Source organism: Myxocyprinus asiaticus, chromosome 7 (assembly GCF_019703515.2).
Source record: "Myxocyprinus asiaticus isolate MX2 ecotype Aquarium Trade chromosome 7, UBuf_Myxa_2, whole genome shotgun sequence".
NCBI classification, from domain to species: Eukaryota; Metazoa; Chordata; class Actinopteri; order Cypriniformes; family Catostomidae; genus Myxocyprinus; species Myxocyprinus asiaticus.
Window position 1 is genome coordinate 14,811,581 of NC_059350.1, and position 23,910 is coordinate 14,835,490.

General features: G+C 37.7%; 1 protein-coding gene across 3 annotated transcripts in view; it reads left to right on the forward strand.

Moving 5' to 3' along the window:
- The first annotated feature begins 275 nt into the window (after positions 1 to 275).
- LOC127443871 (huntingtin-like) overlaps positions 276 to 23,910 on the forward strand; it is a 78,842-nt gene continuing 55,207 nt past the window's right edge. For 2 of the 3 annotated variants that reach the window (XM_051702865.1, XM_051702866.1), the window contains exons 1-11: positions 276 to 671; positions 2,256 to 2,339; positions 11,110 to 11,230; positions 11,339 to 11,398; positions 12,001 to 12,080; positions 12,274 to 12,412; positions 14,371 to 14,512; positions 16,663 to 16,841; positions 18,155 to 18,359; positions 19,017 to 19,061; positions 23,397 to 23,474. In XM_051702865.1, coding sequence (XP_051558825.1) covers positions 574 to 671; positions 2,256 to 2,339; positions 11,110 to 11,230; positions 11,339 to 11,398; positions 12,001 to 12,080; positions 12,274 to 12,412; positions 14,371 to 14,512; positions 16,663 to 16,841; positions 18,155 to 18,359; positions 19,017 to 19,061; positions 23,397 to 23,474 — 1,231 coding nt within the window. In that variant the 5' untranslated portion in view covers positions 276 to 573. The remainder of the gene's footprint in view (positions 672 to 2,255; positions 2,340 to 11,109; positions 11,231 to 11,338; positions 11,399 to 12,000; positions 12,081 to 12,273; positions 12,413 to 14,370; positions 14,513 to 16,662; positions 16,842 to 18,154; positions 18,360 to 19,016; positions 19,062 to 23,396; positions 23,475 to 23,910) is intronic. The other variant, XM_051702868.1, reaches the window with a different exon arrangement.

The window sequence follows — 23,910 nt, forward strand, 5'->3', positions numbered from 1 at the left end:
ATTATTACTTATATATATATATATATATATATATAGTTTTACTTTTTAAACATTTATTTGTTTGAAGAATAAAGACAGCTGGATGTGTAGTTAGATAATTATTTCATTTTCTTTTATTAAATACATTCAGCATTGATGATATGTTTCATTATTACATGGGCTGTTTTCATTCTTTATTACTATCTAAATACATGTCACACCCACTCACCGTATTCTTTTATTATGAAGTTGAAGACTTTTATTTGGACAGGGTTTAATAACCCGGAAATACAGCAGAAACGTTGCTCCCTTAACACTGCTTTAAGATGGCTTTCAGAACTGGACAGGTTATCAACTATCTTCTGATCATTTAGTTTGAATACTTGTCATAATCGGATGGTGTGTGAAGTGTAGATCTGATTTAAGGGCTTTGGCCACTGTAAGTGGTGTCCGATCTCGGCGACACCTTCAATTACCCTGCGACATTCTGCACAGCGCTCGGTATCAGTGCTGTTAACACTGGTTGTGATTTTGAGTTTGTAAATATTATCAGCTCTGCAATCAGACTACATCTAGATAAGAGCTTCTGTTAAAATGGCCACCATGGAGAAGCTAATGAAGGCGTTTGAGTCGCTCAAATCATTCCAGCAGCAGCAAGGCCCGCTGTCGGCCGAAGAGCTCGTCCAGAAACAGTGAGTGCTCAACTGATGTTGTTAATGCAGTCAGTGCTGTTTTAATGCTTTGATGCTATTATTGGTGATTCTCACGAAGCATGTCAAGAAAATGTCTTGGGCATATTTAACACCAAATAAATGCAAAAAAGAAATATGAAATTATATTTTTTCGTAAAGAAAATTAAGCAGATAATTAGGACCAATAAGAATTTTTGCATTTTCCTATTCCCATCGCTTTCGATGAAGATTCTTATTACCCTAACACAGTCATTTTTTTTATTTTTTATTATTATATTACAGTTGTATAATGAATAAAATGAATGAAAACAAAAAGGGACTTCTACTGTTTTTTTTATTTATTCTTATTATTTTTATTTTTTAAAATTTTATTTTATCCCCTTTTCTCCCCAATTTTGGAATGCCCAATTCCCACTACTTACTAGGTTCTCGTGGTGGCGCGGTTACTCGCCTCAATCCGGGTGACGGATGACAAGTCTCAGTTGCCTCCGCTTCTGAGACAGTCAATCCGCGCGTTTTATCACATGGCTCTGTGCATGACACCGCGGAGACTCGCAGCATGTGGAGGCTCATGCTACTCTCCACGATCCACGCACAACTTACCACGCGCCCCATTGAGAGCGAGTACCACTTAATCACGACCACAAGGAGGTTACCCCATGTGACTCTATTATGACATTATGTGATTTTAAATTGTCCATCTACATAAAAACTGGAAAATGTTTGTTTTGATAAAATGAAAAAGCATATATGATTATATTGCAAGATTTAGCATTTAGATTTTTTGTTGCCTTCGATTTACACATTGTTTGTGGACAACATTCGCCAATATGTGGAATAATGTTTAAAATACAGGAAATAAAATTATATTAATCAAATAATTAATTAACAGAAAATAACCTATTATCAAAACATTGTTTTATAATGTGTTGTATTGAATCATGAATTAATGAATGTTGTCATACCAGTTGGGACATATTACCCTTGCAGGCTCACTGTTGGCTTATTCAGTGTTTGAGGGCGGCCATTTTGGCTCAACATCATTGTAGTCCTTATTTCACAACACTTATGTGTCACTTAAGTCAGCACTTAAGAATCAGTCTTAGACTTTGCTGAAAGTTGCTTTTAGCACCTTTATAAAAACTCCTACTCTTACACAAGTCCTACTCTTTGCTAAGAGTTTTTTTAACACTTAAGTCAAAGCTTAAGATTATTCTTAGGAGTATTTCTGAGAAGTTTTATACATACAGCCCCTGATTTTTTTTCAGTCATATACTGGTCAAACTAAGACTAAAATAATCTTTAACATGTCCCTTTAATGATGAAACATAAAGATACTTTTAAAAGTATGTTTTGCTTTTCAAACGTTTCAAAGCTGAAATGTCACCGAATTGTCAGGAATGAGCCATTAGCATGAGGACTCTGTGATTTCACATTATAAAGCTGATTTGCAATGTTGTCTCTGAAGTTAGTTCTATCCATTGAATGCCAAGAAATACCCAGAATTTATAACTGTTTATTATGGGCTGGCCATTATTTTGTTTATTGTGATGACATCCAGAGTAATGTTGTGTTTCCTTACAGGAAAAAAGACCTTGCTACAACCAAAAAGGACAGAGTGACTCATTGTATGACGATATGCGAAAACATCATGGCACAGTCGCTGAGGTATGCTGTAGTCAATGAGCAGTCCAGGACCACTGTTGAAAAGACACATCAGATTAAGGATAATCAGATTTGGTCACATTTTATGAGTCATTGGCGAAAGCCTGTTGATGCTGAGGCTGGGTTGGCTTTTTTCACATTAACAACGCAAATTCAATGACTGTTTTCAAAAAGAAAAATCCTCAATTATTACTGAGAGTGACAGCAAACTTCTCAAAATCCAGTTCTTTCAACTGAATCCTAAATTAACCATACTGATAAAATATATATGATGGTGCTGCTATCTGAGGCTGTAGTCTTCTAGCAAACCTATGGCTGATTTTCCTGATACACAGCTGAGCTTCAGTGCATTTTACTGACATTGCAGTATAGGGCAGCGACAACTAATCGATAATGAAAATTATCGACAATTAATTTTATTATCGATTAGTTGGATATACAGTTGAAGTCAGAAGTTTAAATTCACCTTAGCCAAATACATTTAAACTAAATTTTTCACAATTCCTGACATTTAATCGTAGAAAACTTTTCGTCTTAGGTCAGTTAGGATCACTATTTTAAGAATGTGAAATGTCAGGGGCCTGAGTAGCTCAGTGAGTATTGACTCTGACTACCACCCCTGGAGTCGTGAGTTTGAATCCAGGGCATGCTGAGTAAATCCAGCCAGGTCTCCTAAGCAACCAAATTGGCCTGGTTGCTAGGGAGGGTAGAGTCACATGGAGTAACCTCCTCGTGGTCACGATTAGTGGTTCTCGCTCTCAATGGGGCGCGTGGCAAGTTGTGCATGTCTCGCGGAGAGTAGCATGAGTTTCCACATGCGGAGTCTCCGCGGTGTCATGCTCAACAAGCCACGTGATAAGATGCGTGGATTGACTGTCTCAGATGCGGAGACAACTGAGACTTATCCTCCGCCACCCGGATTGAGGTAACCGTGCCACCACGAGGACCACCACGAGGACCTACTAAGTAGTGGGAATTGGCCATTTCAAATTGGGAGAAAAGGGGATAAAAAAAAATAAAAAAAAGAATGTGATATGTCAGAATAATAGTAGAGAGCATGATTTATTTCAGCTTTTCTTTCTTTCATCACATTCACAGTGGGTCAGAAGTTTACATACACTTTGTTAGTATTTGGGAGCATTGCCTTTAAATTGTTTAACTTGGGTCAAACATTTTGGGTAGTCTTCCACAAGCTTCTCACAAGTTGCTGGAATTTTGGCCCATTCCTCCAGACAGAACTGGTGTAACTGAGTCAGGTTTGTAGGCCTCCTTTGCACATGCTTTTTCAGTTCTGCCCACAAATTTTCTATCGGTTGAGGTCAGGGCTTTGTGATGGCCACTCCAATACCTTGACTTTGTTGTCCTTAAGCCATTTTGCCACAGCTTTGGAGGTATGCTTGGGGTCATTGTCCATTTGGAAGACCTATTTGCGAACAAGCTTTAACTTCCTGGCTGAGGTCTTGAGATGTTGCTTCAATATATCCACATAATTTTCCTTCCTCATGATGCCATCATTTTTATGAAGTGCACCAGTCCCTCCTGCAGCAAAACGCCCCCACAACATGATGCTTCCACCCCCTTACTTCACGGTTGGGATGGTGTTCTCCGGCTTGCAAGCCTCTCCCTTTTTCCTCCAAACATAACAATGGTCATTATGGCCAAACAGTTCCAATTTTGTTTCATTAGACCAGAAGACATTTCTCCAAAAAGTAAGATCTTTGTCCCCATGTGCATTGGCAAACTGTAGTCTGGCTTTTTTATGGCTGTTTTGGAGCAGTGGCTTCTTCCTTGCTGAGCAGCCTTTCAGGTTATGTTGATATGGGACTCGTTTTACTGTGGATATAGATACTTGTCTACCTGTTTCCTCCAGAGTCTTCACAAGGTCCTTTGCTGTTGTTCTGGCATTGATTTGCACTTTTCACACCAAACTACGTTCATCTCTAGGAGACAGAATGTGTCTCCTTCCTGAGTGGTATGATGGCTGCGTGGTCCCATGGTGTTTATACTTGCGTACTATTGTTTGTACAGATGAACGTGGTACTTTCAGGCATTTAGAAAATTGCTCCCAAGGATGAACCAGACTTGTGGAGGTCCACAATTTTTTTTTTTTCTGAGGTCTTGGCTGATTTCTTTTGATTTTTCCATGATTTCAAGCAAAGAGGCACTGAGTTTGAAGGTAGGCCTTAAAATACATCCACAGGCACACCTCCAATTCAGTACACCTCCTATCAGAAGCTAATTGTCTAAAGGCTTGACATAATTTTCTGGAATTTTCCAAGCTGCTTAAAGGCACAGTTAATTTAGTGTATGTAAACTTCTGACCCACTGGAATTGTGATATAGTCAATTAAATGTGAAACAATCTGTCTGTAAACAGTTGTTGGAAAAAAGACTTGTGTCATGCACTTAGTAGATGTCCTAAATGAATTGCCAAAACTGCTAATATAAAATCTGTGGAGTGGTTAAAAAAATTAGTTTTAATGACTTCAACCTAAGTGTATGTAAACTTCTGACTTCATCTGTATGCCGCGAGCACAGAAGCTCCGTCAGTGACCTCACTTTACAGCCCCATGAAAAATGTGTTGCATGATAACTCGTTTGAAAAACGACGGAGACAAGTTAAAGTGGAAAAAAACATGACCCAAGATGTCCAGCGCACGAGAGCACTAACACTTCCAAGAAGATCATAATAAGCATACAGTTTAACCTCGAGTGTTTGCTGCGTCAGGTGCATTGACGCAGTGATTGTGCTGTTTGATGCGCTTAAGAGTTGTTTCTTTCCAGTGCATCACTTACATTTTACTGCTATTTTCAATGCTTTATAATGTTTACATGTTATGAATTGAAAATCAGGCATGTATTTCGTAATACTGTCTGTCTTTACCACACGTGACTGCGAGTCTCCGTTAAACTTCGCGGAGCAAATAAGCACGCATCTGCGTCAGTCAAATGGATCACAATGGAAAAAGAGAACGCAGTCATTTTGATTAGACTGTGCTTTGCTGTTTAGTAATCGTACAGCATAATACATCGATTTCAGTAATCAATTGTGCAGCTCTCATGGATATCACACTGATGTCTCAGCGGTCAAAGTGTAGGGTTTTAAGTGTTTTGATTTTTCCTCATCATGAAAGCGCATGTAATAAAATGAGATGAGACTTTTCAGAACAAGAGTGAATTTGCACTGCATTTACAGATGATTGTACTATATTAAACTGTAATGCTGAATATAATGTATAATAATGCTAAGGGTCCTGATATTTGATAGTCTTCCTAATAATTCCAAATGTAATGTCTGATTTCACTAGTAAATTTATACTATGACAAACATTATTTCACTGGATAAGAATACACTATCATTAAAATGCATTTTTTGAAAATAATAATTTAGAAACAATACTAATTTAAAACATACAATATTAATTTAAAATACTTAAAATGTTTGTAATCAGTGACCGTGTACAAGCACATGTATCAAACATAATTATGTATTTTTTTTCAGCTGGGTAGAATTATAATATTTCTATTTTGGTGTCACCATTGCCCTCTGCTGAGCTGATTGTTTTTTGTCCCACTCCTGGGCTGATTATTTTTTGTCCCTCTCCATTCCAGATGGATCATTTGACTCTTTAATGAACAATACTTAACATTTTACAAGTAAAGGAACTGTTTTGCATATGTACTTAAAGTAATAATAATAATAAACAAATGATCTTTTCATGATTCAGGCTTTGTTTAAAGTTTTGTGAGAGTGTAGAATTGTGAATTTAGTAGTGTAAATCGAACCAGATACGCCCTTAAAAATCTAATTTGAATGAAATAAAGGAAATAAAATTTGGTTTATCCAATTAATCGATTAATTGAAGAAATAATTGAAGATTACTCGATTATCAAAATAATCGTTAGTTGCAGCCCTGTTGCATTATATTATTTTAGTAGGTTTAAAGGGCCAGTGCAGATGTTTTTAAAAGATCTCTTTGAAGTATATTAGTAATGGACTATCCTTCAATCCAACACTCACCTTTTTGACCATCTGTATTTTGTTTCAAAATTGTCAACACATTTCCTTTGTAGCAGATTTGTATCTACAGTACCATGTTCTAAAGGTGTAATGTCATAAGTAGAGGTAGACCGATATATCGGTCTTACCGATTAATCGTGCCGATAGTTGCTTTTTGGAACTATCCGTTATCTGAAAATAATCTGTGCAGATAGTTGCCAATATTTTTTTTTTCTTTTTTTTTCACTCCATGTTCCTTTTGTATACAATAGAAAAAAACTAATCTGGTGATATATATATAAACAAAATCCTCAATCTGGTATTTTAATTTAATATAGGCTATAAAAAGTTTAATTTGGTAAATACTTTAATATAGAGAATTCTAACAGAGCCAAGTCTCTGTCATTTCAAAATTAGAAACATTAAGTGTATTCCAGGCTTCTTCATAGTTAAAAATCCCGTTTAATGCACCAAATAGTTATTTTTTTTCTGGTTATTATTAGGATTTTGGTTGCACAATATACTGCATCTGGGTTTTTGTTCATTTTGGGCTCTTGTGGCCTAAGTCTATGTCTCTGTCATCATAGTCAAAATATTATTATTATTTTTATTTTTATACATTTATTTTAAAAACTATTGACCAATTAATCTGTTATCAGCCTTTTCCACCACCTAAGTTATCGGTATTGGCAAAATCCACTATCGGTCGACCTCTAGTCACGAGTGTTTATTAGGAATGTAGATAACAAAGCAGATAATTAGTGCATCCGTTGTTGTAGAAATCTGTTCTTTTCCTTCTTACATCTCCTGTCGTCTATAAAAAAATATAATCAATCTTGCTGGGTCTCCTTTAAAGATTAGAGTATTTTTTGACAGAGGTTCCACACCATCAAGAAACAACCAATACATGTCTTTTACCTCAAGCTTTAGAGGTTTTAAAATGTGTGTGTTTCAGATTCTTAGAAAACTTTAGTATGCTACAGATGTAGTGAACAGCTGAACATTAGTGCTCAGGCCCTGGACTTTGACCCAAACTGGCCCGTCATAAAATCGTGCAAACAACCTATCACCCCACTGACACACACAAAAACACGCACACCAGCCACTAAAACTACCATCTTGGCTGCACTTCCTCTGTTCATCACTGATGCAGTGTTGTTTTTGAGTACGGAACACTCACTCTACAACGAAAGACACATACCGAGTTATTGAGCATGTTTACATGCACACCAATAGGCTGATTACTCCCAAAAATCAGCTTATATAAAAAATCTGACAAAGAAAACCATTTTTACACAAGATTTGAAATAATTGCATTATTCTTCTTCTTTTGGCGTGAAACCGCAAAGAGATGTGCGCTCAACACCTGCGCACATTGGATAAGCTCGTAAGAACACCAGTAAAGTTGTTTACATGCCACGCGAAACTGGTGTAATGGGCAAAAATCTACCTGTGTCGACCAGTTTATTTTTACGCCGTTTATGACATTACACCGATAAAGGAACACCGTTTATTGCGTTTGCATGACCACACGCGTTGTCTGCTTAATAACCATAATCGGTGTAAGAACGTGCATGTAAACGCATCATTGATGACAGAAGAGCACTTGATCTTCACCTGAAGCCCTGAATTAAACAGATGAAATATTTTTTTTTATGTTATTGTTCTAAAGCTGGACTTGTAAGCATTACATATGCCGCAGAGCTAATTGAATACTTCTATAGTACTGTACATCCCTTCCCCTGGAACTGAAAAGTAGCAAATAATAGTTCAATATGTAGCTAAAGCCTATTGGGTATTTAAAAATAAAAAGGACAAGCCCTTCAATATGTCCTGCCTAAACTTCCTTCTTCAATAGGAAATACGTCAACACAGGACAGAAAACTGCGCTTGTCAAGCGATTTCATGGGGTCTTGAAACTGAGGTCTCACTTTCTTAGCAGTGGATTTGGATAAAGTTATTTTGCCACTAAATGACTATATAAATTGTTAATGCATTATAATACTATTGTGTTTACTCAATGCAAGACAAGGACCTCAAAGTATTTGAAGTTCTAAGGCACATTAGCCTGCTAGATATAGTTAACAAAACTGTGCTGCTGACATTACTACAGTGTATTAGGTGTTAATTTAGTTAGATAAGAGTTCGTTTATGTTTTATAATGATTTGGCTTTATTGGCCATGCTACTCTTGTCCCCTGCTACTCTGAACAAGAGCCTGGGCTGTTGCATTAAAGGCCAAAGTATACTTTGGTCAGACGCGAATGCTGAGCGTCTGCGTACGTGATGTAAATTTCATCATCATTTGAGTGCTTGAGCACTGAATGCGCGCAGTCTGATTTATTGTCCGTATAGGCCTAGGTCATATACACAATGCAGGGAGCTGTATGAAGCCCCATCCTCAGTTATCTTGTGGCATCTCCTTTGATATATTACCAATAATATTGTAGCTAAGTTGTAGTTGAAACACAGATGAATAGATAAACCACAGGGTTTTTGCATTGCTCAGATATGTAGGTATTCTCTTCAACCTCTCTTCTCTTTGTAAACTAAGTAGTTTTGCCAAGTCTAAATGCCTTTTTCAGGACTTAATATACATAGTGTGCATGTTTTATCTGAGCCAGGAATTCTCCCTGTCCAGATGGCCGGTCTTTTATAGATAGTTTGAAGTTTTGTTGCTAATTTCAAAACTCTTGCCCATATTTTGTAAGCTAAGCATCTTTGAATTTAGGTTGGCCGATAGTGGTTTTGCAGATACGATAACTAAGGTGGTGGAAAATGTAGATAACAGATTAATTGGCCAATAGTTTATCAAATCGATTTATAGAATGTCACATTTTCTTAGTCTTTCCTTACTATGACTGGCCCAGACTTTATAACGATGTATATATTAGTGGATGACCGATATGGGTTTTTTAAAGGCCAATGCCGATATCCAGAGAGCAGGGTGGCCTATAGGCCGATACAATACCGATATATCACACAGTTATAGTAAATAACATAAACATAAAATTGCTAAAAAGAAATGTATTAACTCTTATTTACTCAAATTCACACAAAACTTTTTCTGTTTAGTCATCAAAGTTTAGTAATTTATTTGCACAGGAAGAAATTAATATATTAGGAAGAAGGTAATAACAGTACACACAGTAGTCCAGGAACCATTGATGGCATGTCCACTTTAGCGATCGCGTTTTCTCAAAAAATACAGAATCAAACCAATTGCACATACAGTGCATGGTGAATAAGACATTTACTTATAGCATACGTGAAGCGCTTTTACTTTGAAGTTGCATTCACGCGCTCCTGTGGATCCAGTGCGAGCAGCAATCTCCTGACAGTTTAAACGCCCTGGATTGCCTGCTTGGACTGTCACGGAGTGACCATCATGATTTGTGAATCGGAGGAACTTTAGATCCTGATCCTGAACTTTTGATTCTGGCTTATAGAATACGTGCTTCAGAGGAAGATAGATGAGTGCTCGACGGTATGAAAACGCTGGAGATTCGTGAATTACATCTGTTTAAATGAGATATCTGCATATTTGCAGACCGTATATAATAGAAGTTTTATTGATATTTGCCTTTTAACAATAGAAAGGAAAGTTAAAAGTTACAGGGAACTGCTGAGGAGAGGCTGTTAGAATATGTGCTTTAGAGGTAATTAATGACGCTCCACAGGATGCTGGATTGCAGACGGTATATGAAATGAGTTTTATTGATATTTGCCTTTTTATCATTAGACAAGACGGTTAAAAGTTACAAGTTCAACTGTTAAGAGAGAGGGAGAATGAAACAGGCGAGCACATTAACATTATGAGCTCAAACGTGTCTGCTGCGGCTCTGATATGCAGACCGTTTAAATGACACCGTGTTGCACACCGGTCTATTATTGTAATAACACAATGGCATGTAACAACAAAACGAACCGTGGCATGTCTCAGTTGCTTCGCATGCAAGCAGGTGATTCTGGGCAGCCTCAAGAAGCAAATCGGCCAAAGGGGAAAATTTATCGGCCAATGCCGATAATTAAAAAAGTCAGAATATTGGCTAATATATCGGCCTCTGCGATATGTTGGTCGACCACTAGAGTGTGTGTGTGTGCGTGTGTGTGTGTATATACAGTATATTTATATTTCACAAGATGAGGTGTTTCATTATTATCTGAACTGTGCCAATTAGGCATTAGGACCCACATAGACTGCAGGGTAAGTACCCCCTGCTAGACTCACTTCCTGCAACAACCATAGTTTTCCCAAGGAGGTCTCCCATCCAGGTTCAAACCTGCTTCGCTTCAGTAGGCAACCGGAGCTACAGGGTGCTACTTTTAAATTGGAGACACGATGTAGTATGTGCTGACAGGGCACATTTCCATATAACCAAATTTTTCTTTATAAACCTCGCTTCAATTAGGACACTTTTTTATTTAATCAAAATAACAAAATATGCATAGAGGTGAGGTTAAAAAAATATGGATGAATATTGTCAATGATGAAAGAGTTAGATGCAGCAAATCCCCACGAGGTATCAGTGATTGTTTTTATTTCACCTCTAGAGGTTTCTGTTATTGTGTAGAACCAAGTCGTTCTATCTGTAGAAAGCTCCGGCGAAGAAACACGGAAATCGGCAACTATGTCGATAAACAGTAGGAAAAAAAAAAAAAAAAAACTATTGGCACAGATTATTTGGTAAAACAGATATATTGGTCTAACTTTACTTTGAATATGTTATGCATGTCATTCCACTGAGACCTCTGTGTTACGATTCTGTTATTAGGACATCACCAGAGTTCCAGAAACTTCTTGGAATTGCCATGGAAATGTTCTTGCTGTGCAGTGACGACAAGGAGTCTGACGTCAGGATGGTGGCTGATGAGTGCCTCAACAAAATCATCAAAGTGCTGTATAGATTATATATATATATAATTTGTATTCTAATGAGCTATTACATTATATTGGTATTTAACTTGAATTTTAATGTTTTTTTTTCTTTTCTTTTTTCTCAGGCTTTGATGGATTCCAATTTACCTAGACTGCAGCTTGAGCTGTACAAAGAGATTAAAAAGGTAAATCATATTACACTTGAATTCTCTATGCTCTGAGGATGAAATATATTCACACCAAGAATGAATATTTGTATCGAACAAGATTTTGAATCAAAAGCAACGTGGATGGATTTACACCAGGGACAAAAAAAAGTTTTTTTTTTTTATTTTTATTTTTTTTTAGAGAAAACTGAGCACAAAGAAAACTGAGCACAAAGAAAAGACATACAGTATAGCAGTAATAAACAGGTGGAGCAGAAACAATTCAAGTGAAAAGCAATTGCTGACATGTATACTATATCTACTTTATGTATACTATAGCACCATTTTAGAAAAACAGCTATAATATTGTTACAGTACATCTACATGGCAACATATTTCTAATCCTACTTGCAAGTGTAATCTGTGTTGTCCAATGGGCTATATCTATTTTTTAAGTATTTTTTTGTTTCGTTTATGATTCGTTATACATTTTCGTTTCATTTCGTGCTTGGTGTGTACAAGCCTTAACTGTTTTTGTTTTGGGGGAGAGAATGGTTTATACATCATATGTAAAGTGGTCTGATGATCTCTGAGGACATACACAGAGCACTAATCAAGCACTGCTCTTTCTGTTATTACAGAATGCTGCCTCTCGGAGTCTGCGGGCAGCTCTCTGGAGGTTTGCTGAGCTCGCTCACCTGGTGCGTCCACAGAAATGCAGGTATGATTTCTGACTTGAAGCTATTTACTGTGTTGGTTTGCTCAGAAATAAAATCTGACACTGGGTCAGCTTTTGCTGTTCTAGTTGTGTTGATTTAGACTTAAACTGTGACATGTTTGTAATTAAAATGTTCCGCGATCAATCATTCTTAAATTAATATTTTTGTTCATCCTCTCTATCTCTCTGTTCTCAGGCCGTACTTGGTGAATCTGTTGCCATGTCTGACCCGGATCACTAAACGTCAAGAGGAGACGGTACAGGAAACTCTGTCTTCCTCAATTCCTAAAATCATGGCTGCCCTCGGACACTTTGGCAATGATGGAGAGATAAAGGTATTGCTGTTCATGAGTTCAGTATTGTAAAGAAATAATCTAAAAGCTGTGTATTTTCTTCGGCACTAGCGTCACCATACGGAATGAGAAGAATGTTGTTTTCTAACAGGTTTTCCAAACACTTCCTGTCTGCTATTGGTCAAACAAACAGATCATCACACCATTGGTTAAGCCAGTGTTGCGGTGACGGGCTAGTCGGTATGCTCAAGCAAACAGAGAAATGTTTTGAAAGCGCCACATTGTTTACACTTTTCAGAGGAATCATCCTACTAATGGCTTACTTATTGTTGTCTTTCCATATTTTAAGTTATAACATCAAAAAAATGCACACTTCAGCTTTAAGCTAGATAAAAACCACAACGGAACAATTGTAAGCTAAGCCAATAGCTTTTTTCCTATTCAAAAGTTATGCCACCACATTATTAACCATTTAGGAAGCCCTCATTACTTTGAATTGTCAATTAGTTTTCCTTGACCTGAATTCTGTTCATTTGGCACCTCAGTGTGGGATTTCCCTCACTGTTAGCTTCTGTGAATGTACAGTGGTGACATCATTTTCTCAATATGGAATGTGACTCAGACTGGATTGAATTATCCATGAACTTCCTCCTCTACCACCTCTCCCTCATGTCAGTAGGAGAGGGATGGAATTTGTTCTCCTGCCAAGATCACATTCACTTTTTAAAATACAAAGAGGAGGAGAGTTTTAGTGCTATTCTTTTATGCTTAAATATCAGCTGCTGTTGTAAATAAATAATTTGCAAGGAAATAACAAGCTGTGTAGCTATGCAAACATTCCAGGAGTGCTTGTTAACTACTGTTTAAAAACTAGATAGAAAGGGGGCCTGGGTAGGTCAGTGGTAAAAGATGCTGACTACCACCCCTGGAGCTCGCTAGTTCGCTAGTTTGAATCCCAGGGCGTGCTGAGTGACTCCAGCCAGGTCTCCTAAGAAACCAAATTGGCCCGGTTGCTAGGGAGGGTAGAGTCACATGGGGTAACCTCAGTGGGGCGCGTGGTGAGTTGAGCGCAGATGCCGAGGTGGATGCCGTGAAGCCTCCACACGCGCTATGTCTCTGTGGCAACATGCTCAACAAGACACGTGATAAGATGCGTGAATTGATGGTCTCAGACGCAGAGGCAATTGGGATTCATCCTCTGCCACCTGGATTGAGGCAAATCACTACGCGACCACGAGGACTTAAAAGCGCACTGGGAATTGGGCATTCCAAATTGGGTAAAAAATAAAATAAAAACTAGATAGAATACCTCTTGAGATGATTACATCTGTGTAAGGGGGTTTCGTCCAGGCGGTCGGGGAGTCCCATCTCCACTCGCCTCGCGGACGGCGGCCGTTCCCCGCATCCGGGTGGTCGGGCTACTCCGTCCCCCGTCGGACGGCAGCGGTGCTCCCCTGGGTGGACGGCAGTGTCGAGGACCCTGCGACGGGAATCCCTCCTCCTTCCCGGGTTTCGGCACCAGTGTAAGGGGGTTTCGTGGAAAGTAGGAGGCGAGAACCGGCTTGACAACTTAAATAACAATTTATTAACCAAAACACACAACTGAAAACACACAGTACAGCTGCCTGCAATTCTCTCTCTCTCGAACTGTCGTCCCCGGCCGCCTTTATCCCTCGCGCGCCCCATCAGGCTGATTGGGGACCGGGTGTGTCTCATTCCAGCCCGGCCCCGCCCTCCTCGGCTCTACAATCTGTATTTAAAAATTACTTGCAGAAGAACACATTCACAATGGGGAAACACAAATTCAAAGTTCAGTGGGTGTGCACAAGTCCCCATAATATTCCTGGTTTTCTGTTATGGTATTTGCTTACAAAGAACATTACTTTAAGGTACTTAAAGATGGTCTCTGCCCCTGTTTAAATGACTCATTCATACAGGTTTTTTTTGAATGGGTTACTCATGATTTTATCCTGTGCGTGTGTGCGCGTGTGCGCGTGTAGATGCTGCTGAAGGCCTTTGTTGCCAATCTGAAATCCAGCTCTCCAACTATCCGCCGCACAGCGGCCAGCTCTGCCGTCAGCGTGTGTCAGCACTCACGCAGAACACACTACTTCTACACCTGGCTTCTTAATGTGCTGCTTGGTAAGACACCCACACACACTCTAAAACACTTACAAATCTACTGTGTGTTTCAAATGCCAAAGACTTAACTGAAAGTCTTTCTTTCTTTCTTTCTGTGTTAATGTTTTAAATTTTTTTTATTTTAGTCATAGTTTGTCTTTTGACGAAAATGTCCTTTAAATTTAGTCAATATTTCGTCATATATTCATTTTTGTCATTTTTACTGTATATAAAATGGCATACAATTTGAGTCAACAAAATAACACATTTTAGTTGATAATAATGTGCAAAAAGAAAAAAAAAAAACAAGTCAAACTGTAACAAATTAACCTTTAATCAAATATTCAAACATTCAGAAAAATTTATAAACATTTATTAATTTAAATATGTAGCAATTAAACATATAAATTATACAGAAAAAGACAACTGTCCTTGTTGTGCTGAATAATAGCATAAAATGAATATACAAAAGTATTAGTTACTTTTTAAGTTCTGATTTCTTAATGCTTTATAGACTGTTATTAATTTTCCATGTTTTAGCCAGTTTAGGATATTGCATTGCGTGTAGGGCATTTTTCCATAAATAGCAATTCACAACTAGGGCTGGGTTTTGATACAGATTTCCCAATTCGATTCACAAGCTTTTGATTCCAGTTCAATTCGATATTGATTCATATGGGCATATTTCAGATATAATGTCCATTTTGCTTACATATGAAAGAAATTTTCTCCCAGCTAATGCTATTAATTATACAGGGGACCATTTAACTAGGTACATTACAAAAATATTATTTTTACAAATTATATTTGATTTGTTTTTCATCATGTTGGTTACATTTTTAAAAATGTACAAATCCATGTATTCCATCGATAAATATTATATTATGCATATATTATATTTTGTTACATGTTTATTGTTTAATGCGTAATTTATACTGTTTACATTGATTTGTAGAGCAAGTGCTAAAAATCGGTACTGCCTCTTTAAGAAAACTGGAAGTTCTGTAAACAGCATCTGTAAAGGAGCACATGTTAAAGGCGCTGTAAGTGATTTCAGCCATTCTACTTCCATGAGAGAGAGCTGTTGGATTAGCCACGCCCCCTCTTTCCAAAACCCCCAACTCCAAAGATAACAAAATGAGCTTTATTGAGAGCAGAAACGGTTGTTAAAAATAACAGCTGCAAAATAGCTCCCTCAACTGATATTTGTTATAAATAGCATGGCATAAAAATGCATTATGCCTCAATAATTCGCTGCAACTACAATACTATGAAAACGCACAAAATGATTGACAGACAGAAAGCGTCATTGTCCGCAGACTGCGGACACATTTTTGTATGCTGTTTAAAGAGTCTAGAGCTGTCACAGAGACCGGTGAGATATCTCAGCACACTTATTTCACTTAATATCTTTCAGGGAGTAGGACAATTTTTTGCATACCTTTTCATGAAAAAACTGCTTACAGCATCTTTAACAATAGTGGACTCAAATGGCTTTACCTCATCCGTGCTATTTGTGATTAGAATAAAAATTTGATAAACAATTGATTTAAAGAACAGAAAGGATATTAAAAGAGACATTTATTCAATGACAAATGGATTGCGTTGATCTCGTCTTTGGACACACATTACAAGGAACGAGTCAAATCAAACTTTAATTCTCAACATGCAGAGAAAAGATTTTGAACTACTTTATTACTCAATCACTGGTCATTGAAATCTGAACATTTACCAGCCAGTGGTTAATCACAGACATTTTTAGTCATTCAAATTAAGAAAAATCTATATTTTTAACCACTCCTTTTCACAACGCAAGTTACACATTCTAGACTAGCACCTAACTTAGTTCACATTCATCCACTCATTTGCCTCATTGTCTGTGCAAATGTAAGTTGTGGATATAGTGATAAATCTCATGTATCAATAGTATGCATTTGAGTGAGGTTATTAACCTGTTTGTAAAGCGGTTCATTTTGTTGGTGTTCAATTCTTTCTATGTTTATGTTTTTGTCAACATTGTTTTAATTCAAATCTTTTAATTCTCGCCATGATGCGTCTTTTTAGTCTCGTCTTCGTTATCGTTGACAAAATATTAAAAAAAAAACACTTTTGTCAACAAAAAATGTTGTCTCTAATTTCGTTGACGAGATTAACAGTGTTTTTTCTCACAGGTTTGGTGGTACCAGTGGATGAGGAGCATTCCAGTCACCTGATTCTGGGTGTCTTACTGACATTGCGCTACCTGATGCCTCTTATTCAGCAGCAGGCTCCTAACACCAGTCTGAAGGGCAGCTTTGGGCTTGTTCGTAAAGAGGCAGATGTCTCCCCCTCACCTGAGCAGCTCGTCCAGGTACAAGAGCTGACACAGCCACCACAGATGCAGCATGTCATTATAATAGCCTTATGATATGATAGGGTAAGACTTAACCGTTGGGATGATGTTTTCATGTTGGTATGCGGTGACCTTTTTATGCCATGCATAGTGCTGCTTGTTCTTCCCAAACAGTTAAATTTCTTCAGTCCAAAAAAAAAATTTCCCAGTAGTGTTGTGGAATGTCTAGGTGGTGTTTGGTAAACTTCAGACGTGCAGCCTGAATGTTTTTTTTTTTGGAAAGCAGCGGCTTCCTTCGTGGTGTCCTGTTTTCCGCATAGTAGACTCATGAACAGATGTTAACCAATTCCAGTGATTCCTAATGAAGTCTTTAGCTCTAACTCTAGGGTTATTTTTTACCTCATTGAGCATTCTGTGGTGTGCCCTTTGAGTCATCTTGGCTGGACGGCCACTTCTAGGGAGAGTAGCCACAGTACTAAATCGTCTCCATTTATAGAAAATATTTCTAACTGTGGACAGATGAATATCTAAGTTCTTATTTGTAACCCTTTCCAGTTTTACATAAAGCAACAATTCTTGATTGTAAGTCTACTGATATGTTTTTTTCAAGGCATGGTCAACGTCAGCAGATGCTTCTTGTGAATAGCAAACTTAAAATAGCTCTAACCCACACCTCCAATCTCGTTTCCTTAACTGGATGCCAGGTTTGCCATATCCTGACTGAAATTAGCTTTTGTTGACATCATTAGCCTAGGGGTTCACTTACTTTTTCCAACCTACACTGTGAATGTTTGAATGATGTATTCAATATATACAAGAACAATACAGTAATTTGTGTGTTATTAGTTAAAACAGGTTGTGTTTGTTCATTAAAGTAATAGTTCACCCAAAAAGGAAAATTCTCTCATTATTTACTTACCCTGATGCCATCCCAGATGTCTTTCTTCAGCAGAACACAAATTAAGATTTTTAGAAGATAGAGCTCTGTCAGGTCCTTATAATGGAAATACATGGGTGCCATCACTTTGACGGTCCAAAAGACGATTATCGATTTATTTTTTACACAAGCGTAACGATTTGCTTCAGAAGACATTCATTGATCGACGGGAGTCCTGTGGATTACTTTTGTGCCGCCTAAATATGACTTTTGGACCACCAAAGTGCTGGCACCCATGCATGCACTTCCATTATAAGGACCAGACAGAGCTCTATCTGACAAATAAATTAAGTGTGGTATTTATTTTTATTTATTTTTTCTGTGTGTGTTGAATTGATTGGATGTGTGTGGCTGTGTATTTGTGTATATGTAAACTCTGTTCTTGTGCCATCAGGTGTATGAGCTGACCCTGCATTACACACAGCACTGGGATCATAATGTGGTGACGGCGTCTCTAGAGCTTCTCCAGCAGGTGTTTCGCACTCCTCCCCCTGAGCTGCTGAACTCACTCATCACACCTGGCAAAATCACACACACTAGTGTCTTCAAAGTTGAGACAGAGAGCCGTGCACGCAGTGGCAGCATCACCGAGCTTATTGGTAAATATGGCTATCCCATTATGTATAGCCCCATCTCTGGTCAGGCCATAATAGTTCGGTATTGGTCAAGCTCCCTGTTAGTCATCTTCGTTACACTGTGAGTTAGGACTGGGAATCGAGAATCACTATTTATTCAGAACTGAAATTATCTCAGTTTGACAACAGGCTTCTGTGGTAGTGAATGCAATGAGAATTTTTTTTTTCAAAAATTGTCCATTCTTTCTTTTTAACAATTCTAAAATAGTTTAGAATCATTAAGGAATCTAAACCAGACTCGATCAATTCCTTAAGACAGCAAAGCTTATTGTTAGTCAATAAGTTTTGCGTTGGGTTCGCAGAGTATTCTGTTTTTGAGATTTATTACCTGAGGTTGTTTGATTAGTCTACTTCTATTTTTCCTCACCTATGACAGGCCTTCCTAAAATTCAGCTCTTAACATTTCCATTACTGCTGCTTAATATTGTGTTTTATTCTTAATCTACTGTTGGATAACCAGTCATTAATCTGTAACATCAAAATTCACTATATTAAACACAGCAAAGCAGTTTTTTCACCATGCATGTGCTTCTCATCTTCTGCATCTTCTTTCCTCTAACCGTCAAAATGAATGTTTGGGCTTTTTCCTGCTCTCTTCACTTACTGTTTCCTGTTATACAGCCGGTGGGTCAACATGCAGTCCTCTCCTCCTCAGGAAGCAAAAAGGTGACTTCTTGTCTGTCCTTCTTATACATCTAACCTACTCACACATATCTTTGGCTGGGTTTCGGGAGCTGTCCGTGGCGCGTCATTGGAACTGTACTGACTATGTGGTTGGACTTTTGGGCTATTAAAGAAAGCTATAACGGTGTTTGGAGTAGATTATAGTTGGAAATACAGTGGAGAGGATTCAAAAGTCCACATTGAAAATCTGGGAATCAAAATCTAATTTAAGCTCTTCAACTCTGGGGTGTTTTTAGGCTGCCGCCAGCAAAGTTTTACTCTCAAATTTAAGAGTTTACCATTTAGACATACTGTGGACTAATTGCCAAAAATTGGTCTTATTTTTCTGAAACCCCCCAAATAAAATAAAAAAGACTCCAATTATTCATAAATTATATTGTATATGTTTACAATCTTATGATGAATAGAATAAAAAAAAAAAATCTGTTTATTTATTTATTTTTTATCCTAAATTTGTAAGCATGTAATTCTGGTTCTGTTCACTCTGTCTCCCTCCAAAAAGTCCTGTTTTATTCCACTAGATGGCAGCAAGCACTAGAAAAAAAAATAATTTTTACTCATCACCTTTCATTACAAAATGCAGATCTGAAATATAGGTGGCACTCTAATGCATTTTAGCCCTCACAGATGTGCTCAGATTTTCAGTTCATGCACCACCCCCATTGTTTCTTCGAGTATCTCGGCCTCTGAGTGGACTATAAGCTCAGTCTAGGTGTCATTAGAAAGCTTAGATCCTTTGCGATGATGTATAACATTTTATCATTAATGGTTGACATCATATACAGTACTGTGCAAAAGTCTTAGGCACATAAGGTGTTTCACAAAAACATTTGTCTTAAGATGGTTATTTATATCTGCTACTTTAGTGTGTCAATAGAAAATTGTATATTTTATACTCCCAAACATTCCTTTTGCAAATAGAATAGAATAGAAGAACAGGGAGCCCTGCAACAGATGACATGGCCCTCACAGAGCCCCCCACTGAACATCGGGTCAGTCTGGGATTACACGAAGAGACAGAAGTAACTGAGACAGCCTAAATAAATAAAAGAATTGTGGTGAATTCTCCAAGAAGTTTGGAACATCCTATCTGCCAACAACCAAGAAAAACTGTGTCCGGGTGTAAGTAGGAGAATTGGGGCTGTTTTGAAGGCAAAAGTGTTCACACCAAATATTGATTTGGCTCTTTTTCTGTTTACTGTTTACTTTGTATGACGTTAATTGATTAATGAAAACTATACTGCATGCCCAATTATTAGGCAAATTGTATTCCTCAGGATTAATTTTATTGTTGAACAAACACAATGCTCTCAGTCTATCCAAAATGTTATTGAACCTCAAAGCTGAATGTTTAACAAAGAAAAAGTGAGTTTTGTCTTTCTCAGGGGAACATATGTGTGCACAATTATTAGGCAACTAAATTACAAAAAGAATTTCTCCCAACTCAATTGTTTATTCTCAGAGTAGGTGCAACAAATAAGTAACACAAAATGACATTTTGAATTAACATTGTTGGCCTTTCAAAAATATTCAGTGACCAATATAGCCACCCTTCTTTTCAATAACTGCCATGAGCCTTCCATCTATGGAGTCTGTCAGTTTCTTGATCTGTTCTCGATCATCTTTCGCTGAAGCAGCAACCACAGCCTCCCAAATGCTGTTCAAAGAGGTGTATTGTCTTCCCTCACTAGAAATCTCATGTTTGAGAAGGGCCCACAAGTTCTCATTAGGATTTAAGTCAGGTGAGGAAGGGGGCCAAGTCGTTATTTGGGCATCTTTGAGGCCCTTGTTGGCTAGCCAAGCAGTGAAGGACTTGGATGCATGTGATGGAACATTGTCCTGCATAAAGATCATGGCCTTCTTGAATGCTGAGGGCTTCTTCCTGTACCACTGCTTGAAGAAATTACTTTCCAGAAACTGGCAGTAGGTTTGAGAGTTGAGTTTCAGTCCATCTTCATCTCAAAAAGGTCCAACTACCTCATCCTTAATGATAGCAGCCCATACCAGTACCCCTTCTCCACCTTGCTGGCACCTGACTCGAAGTGGTGCCCTGTGTCCATTAGTGATCCAACCATGGGCCCATCCATCTGGTCCATCAAGAGTCACTCTTATTTCATCTGTCCATAAAACCTTTGAAAAATCTGTCTTCATGTATTTCTTTGCCCAATCTTGATGCTTCAACTTGTGAATATAGTCAGTGGTGGTCGTGTTTCAGCCTTCTTTACCTTGGCCATGTCTCTGAGCACTTGGCACCTTGTATTTCTGGACACTCCAGGTAGGTTGCAGTTCTGGAATATGGTCGCACTGGAGGATAATGGGTTCCTGGTAGCTTCACGTTTAATTCTTCTCAAGTCTTTTGCAGTTAATTTGCGCCTTTTCTTCTCCATGCGTTTTTTGCGCCCCAGTTGACTATTTGCAACAAAACGTTTGATTGTCCGGAGATCACGCCTCAATAGTTTAGCTATTTCAGGAGTGTTGTATCCGTCTGAAAGGCATTTTACAATATTTGACTTTTCAGTGTCAGTTAAATCTCCTTTTTGAGGTAATGAAGCTGCCTAATAATTATGCACACCTTGATATAAGGTGTTAGTCACTTTCGCCACACCCTCCCTCATTACACAAATACATACCACCTGAAAATTATTGAATCCAATAAGCATTCAAGTTTATATGGTTTGGAGTTGGAAAATGTGCATGGAAATAATTATAAGATCAGAATACTCACTTGCCTAATAATTGGGCACGCAGTGTACTTGTCATTAATTTTTTTTAAGAAATCCTCACTTTGAAAGTTTTTCACAAGTGCCTAAAACTTTTGCACAGTACTGTATTTCCGATGATTTGTTTAGCATGATTTTCCTGCTGGACAGCATATTTTGTTCTGGACATCGAAGATATAACATTGCTTCACACAAGCAAGCTCACAGACAAGTAAAACAAAATGGCTCATTTTGTAGAAAACTGCCTAAGGTAAAAGCAGATATAACGTTTTTAGCTATTTGGGCTTACAGCAGCAGTGATCGGTGCATAAAGAGATGATTATATTTGATGTCTTACAGAAATCATAATATTTGGTCAACAGAATACTATACAGTCACATTTATATTTCTACCACATTACTTCCAGGTGGCGCTTATTTGCAACGCAGATGTTTTCAGGCCTTATTGTGTTATTTTATGTAACATAAATTCAGAAGTGATGGTTATCTATGAAAAGTTCAGATGCTATGCTTTCAAACGTTGCCACATATGACTGACTTATGTATCCACGGACTTGAATATTTTAAGCGTAAACTTTTTTCGCAACATAGCGCCCCCTTTTGGATGCGCCAGTGGGTCAGCAGAGAGGTTCGTGGACAAAGTTTTAGGATTTTGGAACAATTTTCATTTAAAATGAAAAAAGAGACTTTTTTTCGGTCAATACTGACATCAGCAAATGTTGGAACATTGGCATGTTACATTCTTCCATTGAAATGGTCAAGATGTTCTTATGCTGCATTCAGTTCTACTCAGAAAGTTGGAATTTCCAATTTCCTAATAGGAAAAGTGCAATGGAATGCCACTTGAAATCTGACTTTCAACTTGGAAACTCGTGTGTAAATCTTCAACTCCGATTTTGCAGGTGTGTGACGTCACACAAACATGCTGGAACCCAGGTAGATGTACAAAGTTAGTGATTAAACATTAACTTTTACTAAATAATATCAATCAATGAGTCAAAGGACCTACATTTACATGAAATAAAATCTTGTTTAATTAACGTTTGTAGAGACATATGTACATAGCATGGTAAATTATACTCTCTTTTGATAATCGTACACGTGTAGCACAAATGCTTGCATTGCAGCATTGTTTATCGATTGGGTTGCTACTAGAAGACGTCTCTGGTGTCAGTTGAACACCTGCTAAGCTAACGGGAGCTTTGCAGTTTTGTTTCCTTACACGTCATCTTCCAAGCATCTGGCAATGGAATGCCTTTATGGTCGGAGATTGGAGAAATCAAGAGGGAATATCCCACACCCGACTTTGAATTGAACGCAGCATTAGTTCAAGTGAATGATGTCATTTAAGCAAAAGGGGGAAATGCCAAATACTTAAAAATTCTGAAATGTTATGTTCATTTTCAGTTCAATATTTCACTCAGTTGTTAAGATGTTGATATAATTTTTATGGGAAAAACTGTATAATGTTAGAAAAAAATGTAAAAAGGAAGCATTGTCACAATGGACTCTTGAACTTTTGAACCCCGCTGTATATAATTTTTCAGTATTTTGTGTTTGGTCATTGTGACATTCCCTATGTATCGTGCTTGTCTTAGGGAAGCTGTTGTTAGGTGAAGAAGAGGGTTTGGAGGATGACCCTGAGAGGGCAGAGGTCACCACAGGATCTTTCACTGGTAAGTCTAAGTTTAGATATTAAAGAGTATAGTTCACTCAAAAATGAAAAGTGTCAATATTTACTCACCCTCATGTTGTTCCAAACCTGTATGACCTAGACTAACATTCTGCTAACGTCTCATTTTGTGTTCCACCAAAGAAAGAATGTCATATGGGTTTTAAGCAACATTTTGGGTGAAGTTTTCTTTTAATAAGTGGTGCTTGCAAAAGAAAGCGTTGCTCTATTGTTCGTGCTTAATGTTAGGGATTTTAATGACCCTACTAACCCAAATTGTTAAACTTCACTGTGTATTTTATTCTACACTGTTTGTGCTACAGACATTCATGATACCTCATATCATGCGGCTTGTCAAGGAGAGATGCGCTATTACTTTAGTAGTTGATCAAACTTGTGATTTTTATCTAGGTGGATGATAAAATGGGCAAAAAAAAAAA